Source organism: Astyanax mexicanus, chromosome 6 (genome assembly GCF_023375975.1).
Source record: "Astyanax mexicanus isolate ESR-SI-001 chromosome 6, AstMex3_surface, whole genome shotgun sequence".
Taxonomy (NCBI): domain Eukaryota; kingdom Metazoa; phylum Chordata; class Actinopteri; order Characiformes; family Acestrorhamphidae; genus Astyanax; species Astyanax mexicanus.
The window spans coordinates 50,502,060-50,524,349 of record NC_064413.1 but is presented as its reverse complement, the minus strand read 5'-3'; the positions used below and the strand labels follow the sequence as shown (position 1 = coordinate 50,524,349).

The 22,290-nt window shown below is 38.2% G+C and overlaps 1 protein-coding gene across 1 annotated transcript in view; it reads left to right on the top strand.

The window, feature by feature from the left end:
• dipk2ab (divergent protein kinase domain 2Ab) overlaps positions 1-19,280 on the top strand; it is a 79,785-nt gene extending 60,505 nt beyond the window's left edge. Inside the window, exons 3-4 of the mRNA XM_007253767.4 lie at positions 7,416-7,719; positions 16,947-19,280. Coding sequence (XP_007253829.3) covers positions 7,416-7,719; positions 16,947-17,278 — 636 coding nt within the window. The 3' untranslated portion in view covers positions 17,279-19,280. The remainder of the gene's footprint in view (positions 1-7,415; positions 7,720-16,946) is intronic.
• Positions 19,281-22,290: the final 3,010 nt, after the last annotated feature.

Sequence of the window (22,290 nt, the reverse complement as noted above, 5' to 3'; positions counted from 1 at the left end):
CAGAAACCCATAGGTACCCATATGTCCTTTACCACAATCTCTTTTATTTGTGCTACTAATGGCAGTGTAGTATTTAAAAGAGACTGGGCAGTTTCACATTTCAAAGTTTTAACCAAACTAATTTTGCATAATAGATATAATCTTAGTAGTTCAAAATTTATTTTGAGTTGGTCAATCAATCAGTTAATCTTTATTTTGATGTTCAATGTAGCCGAGCATTTACAAATACAGGGATTGACGTGAAAAAATAATAACTACATATATATATATTTTTAAATAACAGTGAACAAAACATAAAAATAGATTAGAAAAAAGAAAAGAGATTAAAAAAATAAAAATAATAATAATAATACAACTTGTTTTAATTGATTGGATATTAGGATAAAAAAAGGTTTAATACAACAAAAAAAACAGTTACAATTAAGCTAAAACTACATTTTACAAGTACAATAATTATAAAGGAAATACAGAAAAATTATAAAAATAAAAAAAAACAACTAAATACTTTAATAATACTCGTCAGTGTGTTCATAAGGGTTGTAAATTACAAGGCTTTTCACGATAACGATATGATCATGATATGTGCCCACCATACCGTTAATACTCTGCATCTTCAATACTCTATATATCTCTTTTCTTTGTGATACTTTATGGCATCTCTCTTACTAAAGAGGATAAAATACTCCTAAATAAGCCAATATCAGGAACTGGTATTTTTAGTGTCATTTTCATAGAATTTGGCATTCAATATAATTTATTGCAAGTCTATTCTATTCATTTTAGTAATAAAGTAATACAATTGAATTAATATTTTGATAAAACTATTTTCCTTTTGTTTTGGTCCAATCGTAAATTTAGACACATCTGATAATTATCACGATTTTCCTTATATACCTATATTACCTATATATCATAGGTTGTTTGGATCAGCAATTTCAGTTAAATAAATCATATATTAGATGAACACAGTGATATTTGAGAAGTGAAGTTAAGTATAGGATTTACAGAAAGTGTAGAATCCTATAATTTTTAAGCTAAATTAAGCAGGTGCATAAATTTGGGCATCAGAAAAATGACATCAGTATTTAGTAGATCCTCCTTTTGCAGAAATACTGTAACAGCCTCTAAACTCTTCCTATAGCTTCGAATGAGAGTCTGGTTGAAGCTTCTGGTTGAAGGTATTTTGGATCATTCTTCTTTATAAAACATTTAAATCATCTCCAGTTCAGTCAGGTTTGATTCAGGTTTCTGATCATGAACAGCCCACTTTAAATCACACCACAGATTTTCAATAATATTCAGGTCTGGGATTGAGGAGTGAGATGATCATTCCTGAACGTTGTTGTACTTGTTCCTCTGCATGAATGCATTAGTGCTTTAGTAGATTTTGAGCAGTGTTTAGTGTTTAGGGTCATTGTCTTGTTGAAGGATCCAGACCCGCCGCTTTAAACTTCAACTTTCTCACTGATTCTTAAACATTGTTCTAAACAATCTGCTGATGGAGGATTAAGACTAGATTAAGTCTAGTTAAAGCCATTGGTAATAATCTTTAACACCCACTGCATAGTCCGATGTGGGTGGTACAACATATATGCCTACTAGGGGTGGGCTATATGGCTCTAAAATAATATCACAATATTTCAGGGTATTTTTGCGATAATGATATACTTGGCGATATAGGAAACCTAAAATAATTCATTCATTTCAGGAATATAGTATATAATAGTATAACAGTATAATCATAATGTGGCAAAATAAATAATATAGCATAAAATAATATAATGCAGCAAATAATATTGCAGAATATTTAGTGCATGCAAATAAACTGCAAACTAAAACTAGTGTACAATAAATACACCTAAAGCTTCACAGTAAATAATAGACTACTTTTAAGACAGAACAGCCCTATTATCACGATATGGATTTTTAATATCATGATATTTCTGTGTCACGATATATTGTATACGATATAATATTGCCCACCCCTAATATCGACTATTTTGTATTCTTGGTACATATGTGACACAGTATCAGGCCTCGCTCACCCAACTTTCATAATTCACGTCGCCTTGCTCTGATCACTCTGATTAATTCATATACTGATATCCCGTGACTTTTGCCATGTGCCATTTTTGACCCTGTGTCCTGACACTGTAGAAAAACATGGCTGTCTGTGTGAGCGTCATAACTCTCTTCTCTACAACCTTCATCTATAAAAGTACCAGGATGTAGCCTCAGAGTGACAGTAAGGAATTCAGCTCCTTCTCCCGCTTCTCATTGTGTGTTTTATAGCTATACGTGTATGCTGAAATATTCATGTGAGCCAACATTAAACTTTAACCTGATCCTGCGTCCGATTAGAGGAGGCTATTAAATTCCCGCAGCCTTGAAATGAAATGGGATCCGTTTCCCTTCCATGCCTTTCTTACCTTTGTGCTCGCGATAGTGCCTGTCAATATCAATGAAGGCTGTTTTGAATCATTAATCTGGGAGAGAGGGAAGAAGCGCTAGTCATTATGGCCTCGCTTTGGCTCTCGGGCTTCTGAACCCGGACAAAGTGGAGGATTCCTGTGTTTTTGAAAGTGAGTCATTAGAAACGGAGTGGCACTTTGATTGAATAAACCTGACCGTGTTGCCCGGAGGGCTCGCTGGGCCGCCAAATTAATGCGTTTGTTTTCCGTGTCTTTTGCTCTTATTTGCGGCCTTTCATATCTAATTGCCGGAGCCCTTTCCACAGAGCTGCGCTGCTGGATCGTGTAGAAGCGAACGGTAATGAGACATACCCATTTAGAGCCTTGGGAGACAAACCCACTTACTGCTCTGTCTGTGCATGAGTGTGTGAGCGTGTGAGTGTGTGTATGTATTTATATGTATTTTTAATGCTGTGCTTTTTGTTCCTCAAAACTTGAAAAAGGACGACTACAGGATTTTAAATCATATATAAATTATGTACACTATATTTATCAAACTACACAAAAATCCTATTTTCCAGTGTAATCAATAGGGGTGGGCGATATGACCTCACAATAAGAAGCCCCGGGTTCAATTCCTGGCTGGGGCAGTCAGAGATTTTTTGCATGTTAATTTAGGATGATTTAGCATAGTGCTGTGCAATATGACTAGAAATATCATGGGGACGATAGAAAAGTGTCCATCGTGCAACTTACTTTCTATAGCTACGATCCCTATCGTTTCTACAGTAATTTCATTAACTATTCATGCATCCATATAAAGCAGGGAATGTATTGCCGTGGTCACTTTGCATAAACTCGGTTTATATAAGTGATAATAAAGTAATCTTCATAATGTGGTGTTGCGACATGACGCATTTGACGGACACGCTCGGACATGCGACATGCTTTACGTTATTAAACTCATGAGAGCTGAATCTCCATTGGGAGACGCATTGTTCTTTTGAAAAAATTAGCTACTGCATCTGTTTTTATTTGATATATATATATATATTGCTGCACTAAAAGGTAGTAATTCTCATTTGTGAAAGTTGGGTTTAATGTCGCTTTGAAATAAAGTTGGAAAAAAGTAAGCACTGATATTATTTTGTCATATTTTTCGAAGAATAACTGAAAACACACTTAAATGTGGTAAAAAAAATTTTAGTGAAGGAAACTTGCCTGCATTCTAAATAAAGTGTGGCACACAGAGGAGAGATACGAAGCTCATTCAGACGCTGTTCTCTATAAAAACACACACAGTGACGGCAGAACCCGACTTTTCAGCCAAACAGCAGCACATCTCATGTTCTGAAGCATCACTACTGAACTAAACACTGATCTTTAGAGCAGACACACCCACTCTAACCTGAACTGACCAATCAGCTCCCTCACATGGGTATGAGAATAGACCTGACCCTGTTTCAGCCCAGATTTACAGAAAACTCAAGCTGCACTTTTTATTTACTTTTTCTTAAGCACTTTAGATGCTCTTTTTCCAAAAGCTGTAATGTAATTTTTTTATATATCCCTTGTTTTTAGGCTACTTTAAGTGGAAAAAACTTTTCATTTGAGGAATTGTTTAATATATATTTATATATATGTTTATAATTAGTATAATTTGAAATGACTTTCAGTTGTTGATTATATAAAATGCTGCTAGAAATGCTAGGCTACTCTAATATACAGGATATGGCACTGAATTATAAAAGTACCAATATAAAATTTGGAACATGTAGCTTTGTGTCAAAAGTATCTTCTTGATATTACCTTATGGGATGGAAAAAAATATTGAGATATATATTGTATACCCCAATTCAGAAAAAAATATCGAGATATAGCTTTGCATCCATATCGCCCAGCCCTAGTATGAATTGTACTTTTATTTATATTAATATTTATCCATGTGTGTTGTGTGTGTTGAGGGGGGGAAGGTTTTGCCAGACAGTGACGTTCTCTGCATTCAGAATGAAGAGTCTATCTGAGAGCGTACCTGTCTGTCTGTCTGTGTGTGTGTGTTTTGGGGCGTGAGAGAGAGAGAGAGAGAGAGAGAAAATAACATTGAAATAACATGAAGCTGTTTGTCATGCTTTCAGCGTAGCGGTTTGTTTTTCCAGCCCAAAATTTGCGCAGAGCTAGTGGCCTACCTTCCCGCACTGTTGACTCTCGTTAGTGAGCGATTCACCCCTGGCCACCTTCAGAAACACAGCGGCCGCGGGCTGAAGCCAATTACGGCCTCCGCTGTTGGAATTGCTCCTGCTGCTTTTAGAAGTGTGGCACCGTGCTGTAATGCTTTAAGTGACTCACTTTGTGAAATGGCTTAATTTGGACCTCTCCAGCTCTGGGTTCTGTTTATTCATCGCCTTTTATGTTAATGTTTCCGCTTATGTCTTGAAATGTCGCATGAAGTGCCTGGTGTCCAATCTTCATTAATTGCACATTGCACCAGTAAGAGCAGAGTGTTAAGGTTCAATTAGCAGGGTAAGAGCACAGTTCTGCTCAAAATATTGCAATGCACACAACATTATGGGTGACATACCAGAGTTCAAAAGAGGACAAATTGTTGGTGCACGTCTTGCTGGAGCATCTGTGACCAAGACAGCAAGTCTTTGTGATGTATCAAGAGCCACGGTATCCAGGGTAATGTCAGCATATCACAAAGAAGGACCAACCACATCCAACAGGATTAACTGTGGACGCTGTAAGAGGAAGCTGTCTGAAAGGGATGTTCGGGTGCTAACCCGGATTGTATCCAAAAAACATAAAACCACGGCTGATCAAATCACGGCAGAATTCAATGTGCACCTCAACTCTCCTGTTTCCACCAGAACTGTCCGTCGAGACAATAAAATATTGTGGTCTAAAACCAGGTGTTTCAGTTTCATTGTCCAACCCCTGTAGTTTTGAACCATTTCTTTGTCATCTGTACTTGATTTTTATTAGGGGTGAAAATAATTGATTATAATTGAAAATCTGATTTTCTGTGAAACAATCGAAGATTATATATTTATATAATTATTTAATCGCCCAGCACTACCTCAACTTTTTTTGGACCAGAGAAACCAACTACCGATGTGAAAAGGTCTCTTTTTTTAACACTGTGGTAGTGTGGTCTGGTTTCTTCAACAGAAGTCCAGTTAATATTTAATGTCAACAAGTAAAACCTGCTTATTTTTCTTAAAAAAACACACACAACAGAAAAGCAGTTGAAACATTCTCCAAACTTTTGAGGAGCAGTTCAGCTGATGCAGCAGTTAGTGCTGTAAACTGCGGCGTGCTCCGGCCTTCTGGGACTGGAAGTGAAGAACGGTAGGTTAGAGCGTCCGGCCTCGGGCGACTCCCCCAGAGACCTGAAGGCACATATCCCAGCAAAAGCCTGCAGCTCGAGCCCAGCGCCCCGGGCTGCAGCTCCACACCGGCGGCAGGTGTGGACATAAACACGGCCGACTCAACACGTGCACTGCGCTGCTCCTGCCCCGTAATTGCGCCCTTGAGGACAGTGCTTAACCTCTGTGTGCTCCTGGAGTGGCGTTATATGGCTGACCATATGTTCAGCCTTTATTCAGCCTGTTAAAATTAGATACAGGAAAGTGAAGCAGGGATTTTTCTACATCTGATCACCCCTCTGTGGTTTTGCTGTACAGAAACCACCAGTTCTCAATCAAAAGTATATTAATAAAAAGTTTTTTAATCAATATGGAATTAGGAGTGTGCTCTTATTGTATTGCTTATAATAATATTCGTAAAATATAACACGCTCACTAGGGGTTCAGTATTATGTCGTTACAACATCAGTTGTAAAAAGCGCTATACAAATACATGTAATTAACCTAAAATAAACCAATCAGCGTTTTACTTGCTATTCCCAGGTGTGCTCTGACTTTGGTGGATTGCTATTTTAACAGTGCAGTGCTTCGGCTCTTCTCGGTAGAGGAAACTGACCTGCTTATGGTGCGCAAGCAGGTTATGTATGGGAACAGAAATGTTATTTTAACCCTTTTAGACCTGAATTATATGTGTGTGTGAGAGAGAGACAGACAGAGAGACAGACAGACAGAGAAAATGTGTTTTTGTCATTTAGTTCCTTCCTTCCTTTCTTTCATTCTTTCTTTCATTCTATCTTTCTTTCGTTCTTTCTTTCGTACTTTCTTTCTTTCTTTCTTTCTTTCTTTCTTTCTTTCCTTCCTTCCTTCCTTCCTTCCTTCCTTCCTTCCTTCCTTCCTTCCTTCCTTCCTTCCTTCCTTCCTTCCTTCCTTCCTTCCTTCCTTCCTTCCTTCCTTCCTTCCTTCCTTCCTTCCTTCTTTCTTTCTTTCTTTCTTTCTTTCTTTCTTTCTTTCTTTCTTTCTTTCTTTCTTTCTTTCTTTCTTTCTTTCTTTCTTTCTTTCTTTCTTTCTTTCTTTCTTTCTTTCTTTCTTTCTTTCTTTCTTTCTTTCTTTCTTTCTTTCTTTCTTTCTTTCTTTCTTTCTTTCTTTCTTTCTTTCTTTCTTTCTTTCTTTCTTTCTTTCTTTCTTTCTTTCTTTCTTTCTTTCTTTCTTTCTTTCTTTCTTTCTTTCTTTCTTTCTTTCTTTCTTTCTTTCTTTCTTTCTTTCTTTCTTCCTTCCTTCCTTCCTTCCTTCCTTCCTTCCTTCCTTCCTTCCTTCCTTCCTTCCTTCCTTCCTTCCTTCCTTCCTTCCTTCCTTCCTTCCTTCCTTCCTTCCTTCCTTCCTTCCTTCCTTCCTTCCTTCCTTCCTTCCTTCCTTCCTTCAATTGAAAACAGTTAAAGGTTCAGTGTAGAATTAGCAATAATAACAGGAATAGCAATAACAGTAAAAAACAAAAATTACGATGGTGGTGAATAAAGATGATGATGGGTGTTGGTAGATTTACACAATATACACTATATGTAGATATTAACTACACAGCTCGATCACCTAACAAAGCCCTCACTCTCTCTCTCTCTCTCCTCTCTCTCCTCTCTCTCCGCAGAGTTTCCCTTCAGATGAAGGCTGGCCGTTTGCGAAGTATCTGGGTGCGTGCGGCCGCATGGTGGCCGTTAACTACGTGGGGGAGGAGCTGTGGAGCTTCTATAACGCGCCGTGGGAGAAACGAGTGGACCTGGCTAAGCAGCTGATGGACATCGCCGAGCAGCTCACCAACAACGACTTCGACTTCGCCCTCTACCTGCTGGACGTCAGCTTCGACAACTTCGCCGTGGGCCCGCGGGACGGCAAGGTCATCGTGGTGGACGCGGAGAACGTGGTGGTGGCTGACAAAAGACTGATCAAACAGAGTGAGCGCTCCTCTTCTTCTTTATCTTCGCTCTGTCCGTTTCGCTCTTTATCTCTCCTCACTTCTGTCTCGCCTGACCGCTCCGCCTTCCCGCGTCCTTCAGTAGCTGGAATGAACAGCCCCGGGCTGTTTCTGAGAGCTCAGTGAATCAAATCTCATTAATTTGGAGCTTTTTGGGTTGTGCCGGTGCAATACGAACACGCCAATAGCAAATCCCTGCTGATACAGAGCACAGATATAAGATATAGTGGATATAAAAGATGGAACAGGCAGATTAACATGGAGGGGAAAAAAGCAAAAACAAAGAACGCAAATGCATGAGGTTAGAGGTTGTTTTCTGTTCGTGTAAAGCAGTCATTTGTGTAATTTACAGTATGTTCCACCTAGATATAGTGTGGGTGCAATGGGTATTTAAATGTTAAAAAAATATATATAGATTAAATTAAATTAGATTTTAATTATTGGTGTCAATCGTTTGAATGTTGTACTGTACTAATCACAACAATATTCTGTGATTTATTCATGATTTAATGCCTTCAATTAATGCCATCTCTGTGAGTAAAAGCCAAAACTTCAGTATAATTAAAAGCAATCTACCTTCTGAACTAAATAAAACCAGGTTTTCTCACAGCAGTATGTAGGAAAAACTGCTCTGCCTTAACAACAATGTATAATGTATATAACAACAACAAATATTGTAGTATGCATATTGTCCGATTTAGTTTAGTCTATAAAAATGAGCATTGATCATGTGACCTTGTAAAGTTATACAAAGTTCAATCCTTTAGACTCTCCTCGTCCTGCGGTTGTTTTATTGCTGTTTGAGGATCAGAGGTTTAGCATGTGCATTAGGGCTGCACGATATAAAAAAAAAAAAATGCCATTGCATTGATTTTGTTTTTGGCGATATATATATATATATTGCGATATTAAACAATGCAGGACCCATGAGAGACCATGTGAGAGCTGAGTCAGTGCTTTAGAGTCAGCCAAGCACTCAAAACCTGAGGAAAACAGCAAAACAACTATAATCAAGCATTTAAATGGTCTTTTAAAAGGTGAATAACAGCGTTTTCTGGAATTAAAAGCCTAAATTCAGCTGTAACTGGAAATATCTGCAGAAAACTGTGCGGAACTGAGGTGCACAGCTTTGGACAGGCTGCCTGCTGCTAAAAAACAAGTGTCAAACGTGTTTGTTTTTATTGCCTTAAGTAACATTGCAATGTGCGCATGTGCATATTACAATGACTATGCTTAAAAGGTATATCGTGCAGCCCTAGCATGCGTGAAGAGAAGCATGTGTTAAACTGATCTAGTCAGAATAGTTGTAGGGTGTGAAAGCTTATCATTGTGAGTGTGTGTGTGTTTGTGTGTGCGAGAGAGAAAGAGAGAGTGAGTGTGAGAGTGTGAGACTATGTGAATGTTTACATTTTCATTTACATTTACGGTATTTAGCAGACGCCCTTATCCAGAGCGACTTACAACAGTGCTTCAAAGTTACTTCAGATATCCAAAGCTAGTTTGTAGACTAGGATCAAGAGATACACAGAGCTTAATCATGTTTAGAACCCTAGGATCCTTTTTTTTAAAAAAAAGATGAGTCTTCAGTCGACGTTTGAAGACCGTTAGTGACTCTGCTGTTCTGACAACCAGTGGAAGTTCATTCCACCACCTTGGTGCTCCAGCACAGAGAAGAGTCTGGATGTCTGTTTTCTGTGGGTTTTGAGGGATGGAGGTTCGAGCCGAGCTGTACTGGAAGCTCTAAGAGCTCTTGGTGCAGATCTGGCTTTGACCATCATCGCCATCAGGTATGAAGGTGCTGGTCCGTTTTTTGCCTTGTAGGCCAGAGTTAGGGTTTTGAATCGGATGCGGGCGGCAACAGGAAGCCAGTGGAGGGAACGCAGCAAAGGAGTCACATGACTGAACTTCGGAAGATTGAAAACGAGTCGTGCTGCAGCATTCTGAATTAATTGTAGTTGGTTTGGTGGCTTACACAATTACCTTTCTTCTTTTTTGACAGCAATTGACATTATCAATAATAGCATAAATAGCAAAAGCAATAATAAAACAAAAATAGTTACAACAGTGGTGAATAAAAGTGATGTTAAATGATAAGTGTTAAGACATAATAGTTTAGGTATCTTTTTAAATAGTGATTAGTGAGGTATGGTAAGGTAGGTGTTATCCAGTGCAACAAGGTGGCTGTATCTCTCTCTCTCTCTCTCTCTCTCTCTCTCTCTATCTCTAGCACATTTTCTTACGCTGACACACACGCACACACACACACACACACACACACACACACACACGCTTACACTGAACTGTCAAACTGATGTGCCCGTCCCACACTGATGGGACTTTCTGCCGGTTAGTCGTTCAGTCTTTACTCTGGGGAGAATCTGTTCTCAGTAAAACTGCCTGACTCACACAAACTCGCTTTCTCTTTATTTATTTATTTATTAAAACTAACTCTGATGCAATCACACTATAATGCACTAATTGCCCTTCCACATACTTTATTAATGCCCCGTCCACTCTGACCAGTCTGACCAATAGAGAGACTAGGATGACCGTAAATTTATAGCAAATAAAGAACAAGTACTAAATGAAGAGTTTGATTCCAAAACGCGATAAACGCCATTTAAAAAAAAAATGAGTTAGAGCCAGAATCAGAATGTTATGTGACCACTCTTGAAAAGCCAATATTAAATTTTCATCAAAACGCCACATCCGCCGTGTAACTGCCCTGCTTTCTATTGAAATTTCTATTAAAATTTTATTGATGCCAAAGGATATATAAGACATTTTGGAAAAAAAAAAAACATGGGATGGATTTATTGCGTTTTGTGAAAAAACGAATTATTTTTAAAAATAAATCTTTAAATATTAAAATCTTGATTTGATTTTTTTTGTGTTATTTTAACCTTGGTATGGTATTTGATAGTTTGAAACAGAAAACGGTGGTTTTCAGCCTACCACTTTCTTGCTAAAGAAAACCCTTTTTTACTCAAATTGATAAAAATGGTTTTATAGCGTTTTGGAACCAAACTCTTCAAATATTGCACACATATATATATATATATATATATATATATATATATATATATATATATATATATATATATATATATATATATATATTAAAAGACCACTTCAGTTTCTGAATCAGTTTCTCTGATTTTGCTATTTATAGGTTTATGTTTCATTAAAATTAACATTGTTGTTTTATTCTATAAACTACAAACTATATTTCTCCCAAATTCCAAATAAAAATAGTCATTTAGAGCAGAAAATGAGAAATGGCTGAAATTACAAAAAAGATGTGTGTTCAAAAATCAATATTTGGTGGAATAACCCTGGTTTTTAATCACAGTTTTCATACATCTTGGCATCATGTTCTCCTCCACCAGTCTTACACACTGCTTTTGGATAACTTTATGCTGCTTTACTCCTGGTTCAAAAATTCAAGCAGTTGAGTTTGGTTTGATGACTTGTGATCATCCATCTTCTTCTTGATTATATTCTAGAGGTTTTTAATTTGGTGAAATTAAAGAAACTCAATTTTTAAGTGGTCTCTTATTTTTTTTCCAGAGCTGTATATAGTCAGGGTAATGTTCCCCAGCTGTATTTAAATATAGAGACGTGCATCACAAGTCTATCACCAGTCTTCTGAGTGATTGTGCAGTGTGATCTGGCTCTGACTCTGATGACAGACCTGAAAGTCGAGCCCGGTGTTTCCTTTGTGCTGTTTCATCAACTAGACAAACAGCTTAAGCTTCCTACACTGTATTTGGAGCCCCTGTAATCCAAAGCACATCCCTCAGGGCTTTATTGGCAGACACTATTTAGTATGACTTCAAGAAGCTGTCAGCACCGTTCCAACTCTATTATTTAATCGTGTTTACTATATGAACTGAACAGAGTCTGAACACACTTTAAAATGAATAATATACAGCTCTGGAAAAAATAAGAGACCACTTAAAAATAATGTGTTTCTTTGATTTTAACAAATTGAAAACCTCTGGAATATAATCAAGAGGAAGATGGATGATCACAAGCCATCAAACCAAACTGAATTTTTGCACCAGGAGTGAAGGCATAAAGTTATCCAAAAGCAGTGTGTAAGACTGGTGGAGGAGAACATGATGCCAAGATGCCTGAAAACTGATTAAAAAACAGTTATTCCACCAAATATTGATTTCTTAACTCATTTCTGAACTTGTTTCCTTTACATTATTTGAGGTCTGAAATCTGAATCTTTTTAGTTATTTCACCCATTTCTCATTTTCTGCAAATAAATGCTCTATAACAATATTTTTATCTGGAATTTGGGAGAAATGTTGTCTGTAGTTTATAGAATAAAACAAAAATGTTCATTTTAATTAAATGTATACCTATATATAGCAAATGTTCTTTTTTTCGGCGATATATATTGTGATATTAAACAATGCAGGGTCCATGACGTCACCAGCTCCGCCCCCAACCGCACACTCTCTCATGTCGGTACCGATCAAGAGCTGAATCAGCGCCGAGCTTAACTCAAAACCTGAGGAAAACAGTAAAACAACAGTAATCAGTCCTTTAATCAGACATTTAAATGGCTTTTTAAAAGGTAAATAAGAGCATTTTTCTGGGATTAAAAATGTGAATTCAGCTGTAACTGGAAATATCTGCACTGCAAAACTGTGCAAAACTGCTGAGGTGCACAGCTTTCCACACGTGCCCAGCCATGTGGATAATGGAGGCCATGTTGCAGTTACCTTGTGTTTACTCCTGCCTTCCTGCTTCTCAGGCAGCAGCAGTTTAATTTATTGCCTTAATTGACGTCACATGTCTTGCGATGTGACTATTGCGCATGCGCACATCGCGATGACGATGCTTAAACTATATATAACGCGCAACCCTACTGTACAACACCTCCACCTCCACCTCCATGCTTCCATCTTGCTTTTTTTTTCTGTGCTTGTTCCCCCAAACTTCAGCCGTCGCCACGAGCCCCCCTGTGTGTTTTGCGGATTAGCGGGAGAGAAAGGGAGCAGAGGAGGCCGGGATGGGGTCTGGGAGGGGGCTGTCTGGAATATTGGTTGTGATTGTGTCTGACACTGGAGCTCGTTTGAATTGGAAATCAGCAAATTTGGCTTGCAAAATTCGGCTGGCGTGTTTTGAGGGGGGAATTAAGGAGCGCCGGCGTTCTTTGAATCGAGAAAATTTGAAAAATTTTGCCTCTATTCTAATCATTATCCTTGAGTACATATGCACACACACACACACTCACACACACAGATACACACTAGTGCACAAACACACACACTTACACACACCCGTGCGAATGTGCTCGAGAGTCCTCTCTCTCTCTCTCTCTCTCTCTCTCTCTCGGCGGTAGGTCTGGGAGCTAATGAAGCAGAGGGAGTCTGAGATGCAGAAGCTACACAATAATGCTGAAACGGCTCACCTTAAAATTGACGATTCTCTTTAAACAAGGGTGGCCTTTAAAATAAATCATAAAACATAAATCATTTGCTTATCTGTATAATCTGTGTAATTATTAATAATAAATAATACTCCTCTCTGTGTGGCTCTTGGTCTATTGGTTGTAATCACTCGGATGTTTGCTCTAATGTCTCCTAATGACTGTGATTGGTTCTAACCGCTGTCTTGCTTGATCTATGGCTACAATTGTTTCTAATCATGGTGTCTTTAATTGGAGTGTCACCATTGACTGTAATTGGACTGAATCACTATCATTTGTTCTAAGGCCTTCCTTTCACTGAGATTGGATCTAAGTGTTTTTTTTTTTTTTTTAGTAAAACGTCTAGAAATTGTTCAGTATTTTTTGCACTTCCTGCTAATTTTTTTTAACCAATCAATTAAGCGATAATAGACTCGAGGTTCGTGCTATAATGTGTAATATTGTTACTATATTAGATATAACAGCATATTACAATATTAGATGTTACAGTATGAACCTTTGGTGTATTATTGCGATTCTACCACAGTTTCATTATCACTGTTTATTAAAAGATTTTGAGTTAAAGAGGAGGAGAAAATATGATCTGTTTGGTTGTGAACTAATAATTATTTTGATAGTCGACTAATCTGACGGTTATTTCTCCGATTAATCGATGATTATTTTTACCATTCCCTCTATATGCTTGCTGTGGGTACGGCTCCTGTTCAAAATGATAGAAACGGCTAAACATGAGATTTAAACGCCGTAGAAATGTTCAGAACATTTAAATGTCATTTAAATGTAAAAATTGCTGCTATATTGTGAGGAAATGTGTAATCTGTTGTGTTTGGGTGCAGGCCGAGTTAATTGTAAACTGTGTGATTGAGCCCATTACCCTTTCCCATTGTGTTTCTGTGCACGTTACTTTGTGTAGTGCTACAAATTAACAATTAGTCGACACTAAAAATTTGGAGTCGACAAGTTTTTATAATACACATTGTCGATTATATCGACTAATTTTTGCAGCCCTATTAAAAACACTCTGCGTGTTAAAATAGTTCCATTGCTGCTCTGTTTGTAGCTGCACTGTATGCTGTAAGCGCTGCATTGTTGCTTGGTTAGCGTGGTGCTCTCTATTATCAACCATTTCAGTCAAAATTGTGGAAATATAAGCTTACTGTAAATAAACGTAAGAGCTTTATTCACCCAAATAAACAGGAGAGTTTTCAGGAAATAAAAATGTGTAGATCAAAGTCTAGCACTCGTTTGACTTTGAAAAAAAAAAATGTTTTTTTTAAGAATTTAAGAAGTTTTGTTCAATTCTGCGCCACCCAGCAGCAAGACCTGCGTAATTACAAGAATCCACCTTACATTCAGCTTAAAATAATCTATATTAATTAAAAAATATATATAGTTAAGCTTTTATCTTAATAATAACAGCCCTTAACCTGGTATTAATGGATGATAATGTGTGTAATAATGTGTGTTTTCGAATCGTTGGGCTTATTCACTTTTCCTGCGCCACCTATTGGATACATGGCGTTCCTGCACTGTGTCCCAATGGTATTTACTCACATCGCATTTGCTTTGTATTTGGTTTGCAAGCGCTGCATCGCTGCTAGGTTACCTGTATGTCGTGGAGTAATACATGGAGAGCTTTGGGTACAGTGCATTACTGGCTGATAATGTCACTCATAAAACGCCTCTCAGCCAATCACATTGCAGGGTCAGAACTGAGTACAATAATATAGCTAATAACAATAATAATGTTAACTTCAGAGCAGTGGGGTATATTTGTGATTACTTACATCTAGAAAGTGCAGATTTAATCTCACCTTCTCCGGCATTGATTGATGCGTAGCAGCTCACGCCGCAGCTCTGATTGAGCTGTTGTAAAGCAGGGGATTCTGGGGGTGCATTAAGCTTGGTAGGTGCTGATTATGAGCTATTTGGCCCCCCGGGCTTTCCGCTCTTATTGATTTTGTTGTTGTGTTAATGCAACTCCGATGAGTTTCTCATCACTGAAAATGTTATTTATTTGCTCTCGCTGCTCAGCCGTCTTTACCAAAAAAAAAAAAAAAAAAAAAGCATTAAAGGAAGCTGTATGAAGAGAGGCCAATTTACTGTTTTTATTAGCAGAGAAACAGCCTCATAATTGCCTGAGTGCTGTGTGGAAATGAAATACGGCTCTGTGTGCGCTGTTGTAAGTTAAAAAGCAAGAAACAAGATAAAATACAAAACCTCCCTTCTATTAATTTTCTCATGTCAGTACGAAATGCAGACTTATACACCTCCATTCGGTTAAAGAACAGTGAAAAGAGGGCCTTTATGTGCAAATGCAGACAAAAACAATGTGTCTAGTCCTTGTAGAGAAGTACTGAATAGGACTCTCTGCAGCAGAGATCTATGCCACCACGACTGTGGTGGAACTGTGGAGACAGTTACTCCAACAAAAGCAGAATAATCTCTTTTTAATATCCTTGATTTCAGGAGAAAAAATGAATGAGCAGATGTACCAATACTTTTGTCCATAATGGGCACAGATGTAAAAAATCTTTGGTGTAAAAAAAAAATACAGTACAAATACTTCATTACCTTACTTAACTAGAAACGTTGGTTATCTATACTTTACTTTTTACTTCTGCTTCTTATATTTTTACACAATTATCTGAACTTTCTACTCCTTTCATTTTAAAAATAGCCTTTTTACTCCTATTTCATTTCAGCTCGTTTTCATTCTGGCTTCTCTTCGTTCAATAAAACCCCTATCCAGATAAATCTCTCCATCCAGATAGAGTGAATCTGATTGTGATTGGATGTAGAGAAGTTTAAACATATACCATTCTGACTCCCTATTGGTTTATACTGTGTAGCCTAAGCCTAAGCTTTTGTCCTTAATTGCATTTTTCCCCTTACATTACTTTTACTTTTATACTTTAAGTAGTTTTGAAACCAGTACTTTTACCCTTTTACTTAAAGAGTAAACGCTTGAGTTCAGTGTGCAGTGTTTGATCTTATCTCTAAAAATATTGCTGTTGCAAAAACACACAAATATTAGGATATTATTTTAGGGCCATATTGCCCACCCCTCTTGTCTGTCTATCACATCTAGACAAAAAATATCTGAAAAAATATATTGAAAAAATGAAGAGACCACATCGGTTTCTCAGATTTTGCTATTTATAGGTATTTGTTAGTTGAGTAAAGTGAACATAGTTTTTTATCTATAAACTACGGACATTTCTCCCAAATTCCAAATAAAAATATTGTCATTTAGAGCATTTATTTGCAGAAAATGAGAAATGTCTGAAGTAACAAAAAAGATGCAGAGCTTTCAGACCTCGAATAATGCAAAGATCATATTCAAAGTTCATATTCAAAGTTTTAAGAGCTCAGAAATCACTATTTTTGATTATAATTAGTTTTCATGCATCTTGCCATCATGTTCTCCTCCACCAGTCTTACACACTGCTTTTGGGCAACTTTATGCTGCTTTACTCCTGGTGCAAAAATTCAAGCAGTTCAGTTTGGTTTGATGGCTTGTGATCATCCATCTTCCTCTTTATTATATTCCAAGTTGGTAAAATCAAAGAAACCCATAATTTTTAAGTGGTCTTTTATAATTTTTTGTTTTCCAGAGCTGTATATATCGCACAAAACAAACATGTTTTTTTCCACCAATGCAAGGAACTACTGTATTTGTAGTCCCCAGAAATGTCCTCTACCATTTCAAACTCAACATATGACCTTTTTCTCTTTTTTTTTCTTTCACTCCACAGATAAGCCGGAGAACTATGACGTCTGGTACGAGAGCAAGTTTGAGGAGTGTGATAAAGAGGCCTGCCTCTCCTTCTCTAAAGACATGCTGTGCTCGCGGGTGACCGTGGACCACAACTACTACGCCATCTGTCAGAACCTGCTGTCCCGCTACGCCACATGGAGGGGCAGCCGCGGGGGCCTTCTGCACGACCCACCGGCCCACATAGCCAAAGACGGGCAGCTGGAGGCCATGCTGGAGGAGTGCGCCAACCCCAAGAAGCGCTACGGCCGGTTCGCGGCGGCCAAAGAACTCCGCGAGTACCTCACCCAGCTCAGCGGCACGGCCAGGTAGTGACCGGCCGCGGACTGAGAGAACACTCTTAATAGTGATTGGTTGTGGTGCAAGCTTTCAAATCCCTGAAATCTGGAATTTGACGAGGGGAAAGCACATCCTAGGAAACCTTCTGAGAGATCCTGAGATCTTTCTGGAGCTGAGGTTTCTGCCTACAACTTGTGAGACCTTCTAAAAGAGAGTACCAAGAGTACTTAACGTCCAAGCTACGTCCCAATCTGACTTAACCTGACTTAACCTGACCTGCTGACATTTTTAAGCTTTCTCTCACTTTCTGGTGTGACTGTGCTGACTGTTCTTGGTGGGGTACATCCTCCTGCGTTGGGCTGCTGTTGATTCCTGTTGATTCCAAGACTGGCTGCAATGTTTAAGGAGCAGCTTTCGTTAGAAACTGAGAAAAATTTGGTGGAAGACCAGAAAAGATGTCCAGAAACAGCTTTTTCAACAGCTTTTCCAGCTTCTCCATCTACTTCAGTTCCTCGATCCACTCCAGATCACCCGTCCATCACATGACCTTTCCTCTCATGTATGGAGACTGGACGTTTACTATCGTGTCCAGCAGCCTGAACTCGACTAACTGAGAACTCGACTCACGTTCATCACTTTTAAGGACTATCTTTAAGGATTAAAAGGTTTACTCCCTCCGACCAGGGAGAGGCAGCAGCTATTTTTCTATAAGTAGCATCTCATCCCATAGATTGGTTGATGAGAGAAAAGATGATGAGTGTGCTCACAATGGCAGCTGGAGGAAATCGGCGCACAGCAGCTTTTTTGAGGGATTTGGCAACCCTCTTCACATAGGGAATCACCTGATTTTGTTCCAGTGATCTAATGTTCGGCAATCAGCCGAATCGTTTGTGTTTTAGAACGTGGTAGTGAAGGGTTTAGAGTGTACAGAGGAAAAGAGGAAAAGAGTAGAGCAGAAAAAAGAAGAAGGGAAGAAATTATGAAATGAGAGGTTTGTGGTTGTTTTTCTTTCTTTTGTTTTTTTTTTTTTTGTTTTTTTTAGGAAAATTTTAAACCCCACATATACCAAAGAGCCTGGTCTGGTTATATGTTATAAGTCCCAGTCCCAATATTATAATTTTTTTTTTTATTATCATTTTATCACACTGAACTGATAGAAATGTAAAAAAAAAAAAAAAAAAAAAAAAAAAAAAAAAAAAACTCGCATAGCCATTTCACTTTCTTATTGGACTTTATTTTTATTTTTTATTTTTTTGGCTTGCATCAATCAATCAAAGCAAAGCAAGCACACAGAAGGCTGAAGTTAATCCAAATTATGCATCGTCTTCGGTGTGGAACCGAAAACCTGTCCTCTAATTGGCCATTAGGAATAAGTAATGCCCCTGCCCCTGCACCAGCACTGAAACTTAGTGCTACAGCAGTTCAGTAAAGATCCATGCATCGACTCTATTCATCTACTCTACTCATAAATGTACACACATATATAGTTTAGTTGCACATTTCCCAACCCTCCAATTCGTTCTTAATTGCCGTGCTTTTAAATTGAATTAATCAAAATTTAATCAAACGTCTCTGACGATTAACATCGGTTAACTCTGAGCGACCAGTCTGCCGTTTCTCTACAGTCTGCCCCCCTTTTCTAATAGATTAGCACATTTGGTTTGATTTTGACCAGTGAATTAGATCAGTATGGTAATGTATGTATGCGCACATACCTTGGAAGAAGTGGGCGGGCTCTGAATCTGAATCAAATCTGAATTGATCTATGGAGGGAGGAGGGGCTAGCGTCTTAAGGAAGCTAGGTATTTTGTACAAAACCAATGGAAGGAGTGCAGATGAGGGTTTCTTTCATAGGCCCCAGTGTTCACCAGCTCTTCTTCTTCTACTTGTGGAGGTCTGCCAGCCTACAGAGCTTAGTCCTTGCCCTTATTCAACACTAGTGATACATTTTGACATAAAAGAAAGACTACTAGTGAAAAGTTGTTCTTTATGGTAGTAATAAATAGATATGTTTGAATAGAAGGAGTCCTATATACAGCTCTGGAAAAAAAGATTAAGAGACACTTCAGTTTCTAAATCAGTTTCTCTGATTTTGCTATTTATATGTTTCATATGTTTGAGTAAAATGAACATTGTTGTTTTATTCTATAAACTACAGACAACATTTCTCCCAAATTCCTAATAAGATATTGTCATTTAGAGCTTTTTTTTTTGTTGCAGAAAATAACAAAAAATAACAAAAAAGATGCAGAGCTTTCAGACCTCAAATAATGAAAGAAAACAAGTTCAGAGTTCAAGAGTGCATCTTGGCACGTTCTCCTCCACCAGTCTTACACACTGCTTTTGGATAACTTTATGCCTTTTAAAAAATCAAGCAGTTCATCTTATAGGTTTGATGGCTTGTGATCATCCATCTTCCTCTTGATTATATTTCAGAGGTTTTCAATTTGGTAAAATCAAAGAAACTCATCATTTTTATTTTGTCTCTTTTTTTTTTTTTTTCAAAAGCTGTATTTTTAACACCTTCGCTGTAGTAGATCAAACCCAAAGGTGGGAAGTGCCGAGTGGTCTAGCCGTCTAAAGCGCTGCCACTGTGATCGGGAGATGGCTGGTTCGAATTCCGGTCATGCAGCTTGCCATCAGCTGCCGGAGCCCTGGGTGAGCACAATTGGCCTTGCTCTCTCTCTGGGTGGAGACAGCAGATGGCACTTTCTTCCCTTCATCAGTCCTAGGGTGAAGTCGATCAGCACAAGGCTGCATCTGTGAGCGGATGTATCAAAACCGAGTCGCTGCGCTTTCCTCCGAGCGTTAGCGCTGTGATGCTACTCGGCAATGCTGCATCAGCAGCAGTGTTGTGGCATCATACAGCAGTGTTGTGGGATATACAGCTAAATGGGTGGGACAATTGGCCTAGCTAAAATTGGGAAATAAAATAATTTAAAAACGGAATGAGGCTCTGTAGGCTGGCAGATATCTGGATGGCTTTGCTCTGAGAAGTTAAAAATCCTGTGTGTTCAGAAATAGAAAAGCAATAAGTGTTCAACCATCGTTGTTCTAAACCCTCAGACTGACGGACCGTGTGAGAGATCCATCTCTGCTCCATCTGGGCTCTTCTGGGCGCGAGTGTGGAGTGTGGAGCGAGAGGGATTTGTACGTGCGTAAATAACTGTCTGCTTTTGTACTGTAATTAATTATTTTTCATCGAGTATATCAGCAGTGTCTGATTTTACTGTGCCTTTCATTCGAAAGTTGTATTCACAACTTTTCAGTGGGTTTAAATATCAAATAAATGAATATATATCTATATCTATATATCTGTCCTCATCTCATGCCTGTTGATTTTTGTGTCTAATTGCTGTTTATTCTACTTCTGACAGACATGCCTGAAGTAGTAGGCCAGAATATAGTACCATATCCTCTGATATTTGCTATGTCCCATGGAAGCTAAAGGAGAAAGAAGGGCTACTGCATTGAATGTGGATGTGATTTCTTCCTGACAGTTTTAGCCAGAAGCCACCGGTCACAATCATTACCACCCACCACATTGCGCTGTCTACTGTGGGTGGTAGTACTAACCTTCTATGATGTGTTCCAGGTATACACGTGTGACACTGTGGACTGAGGAATGTTAAATACCTGCACTTTAATTTTAAATGCAACGATCCATCTGTTCCCATCATCAGACCTCACTCCAACTCCAATAATATAGGTTTCAAAATAGGCCAGGGGTCGGCAATTTCCCAAGCAATTACGTGGCGGGCCACAAAAAAAAAAATCTGACTAATAGCTCTCCAGCCCAGAGGGTTGTTGAACCCAATTGCAGAACAGTTGATCTCAAAGCAGGTCAACCTAAAAAAAAAAGGAAAAAATACAAAAAAATAAATAAACACACAGCTCCTCACGTGGGATCAAACCCGTGTCTTCAGGGTCACGGTCCAATAAACTACCACTGCATCAGCTAGTGAATTGGGACACAGCCAGGAAAAAACGCCATTATATAGATAGGGAGCCCAAGAACAGGAGGAAAAACAAGAACGGGCGGAAACTAAAGTCACGCCGAGCGCAGAGAGAGGGGAGGAATGTAAACAAAAGCTCACCAGAGAAGCATTTTATTTTTTCATTATCGTTCATTATATTGGATTAATTGAATAATTGATATTCATTTTTATATACAATTGCTATTAGAATATTACAGTCTTCTTTTGTAATTAACACAAGCAGAAAATAGTTGTACTTCAGATTCTACTTTTCTGACTTGATAAATAGTTTTTTACTCAGATTTTGCATATCATAGTATGCTTTTTATAATTTTACTTTTTTTTTTTTTCCTAAAATTAGATTTTGACAAATTAACTGTATATTTGCTTACAGTCAGTGTGTTTACTGCTTTTTTCTAATCTTTTTAAGCTACAGAAAATCAGATTTTTTCAGTTTACATGAAAAAAAAAACCAGATTTCTATCGGCCGTACAGATCGGATTTCTAATTTTCTATCAGCCAATAAACTCACAGCAGTATGTGACGAAATCCTCAGACACCTTGACCAATTTTACCAGCAAATATGGATGCTTCAGTATTTTTTTTATGGTGTCCAATAGTACACAATGATCCACTTGTTAAAAAATAAATCAGAGTAAGTGTATACATGTGCATGTAAACCTAATTACAGAGCTAAAATCCTTCTTATTTTCTAGGCCTTAATCGGAGCAGTGTACACAACCGCTTTAATAATCAGATGCTCAGCCGCAGAAATCTGATTATTACACACATGTGAACAGACTCACTGTTGAATATATTGAATCGGGATGCGCACCGTATCGTCAGATTCATGCCAGAACACAGCCCTAAAGGCCAGAGCCACCGTCTCTGATCTCCACCATCAAAGTCTGCGTTTCCTCGCCAACCCCAAAACCCCTGTACCCATTCCATCAATCTCACACTGAGAGAAACTGACACACTTTATTACCCCACTTTCCCCCACAACCACCCGCTTTACTGGACTGTCCCTGTCCTCTTTTCAGTGTGTGTGTGAGTGTGTACATACGA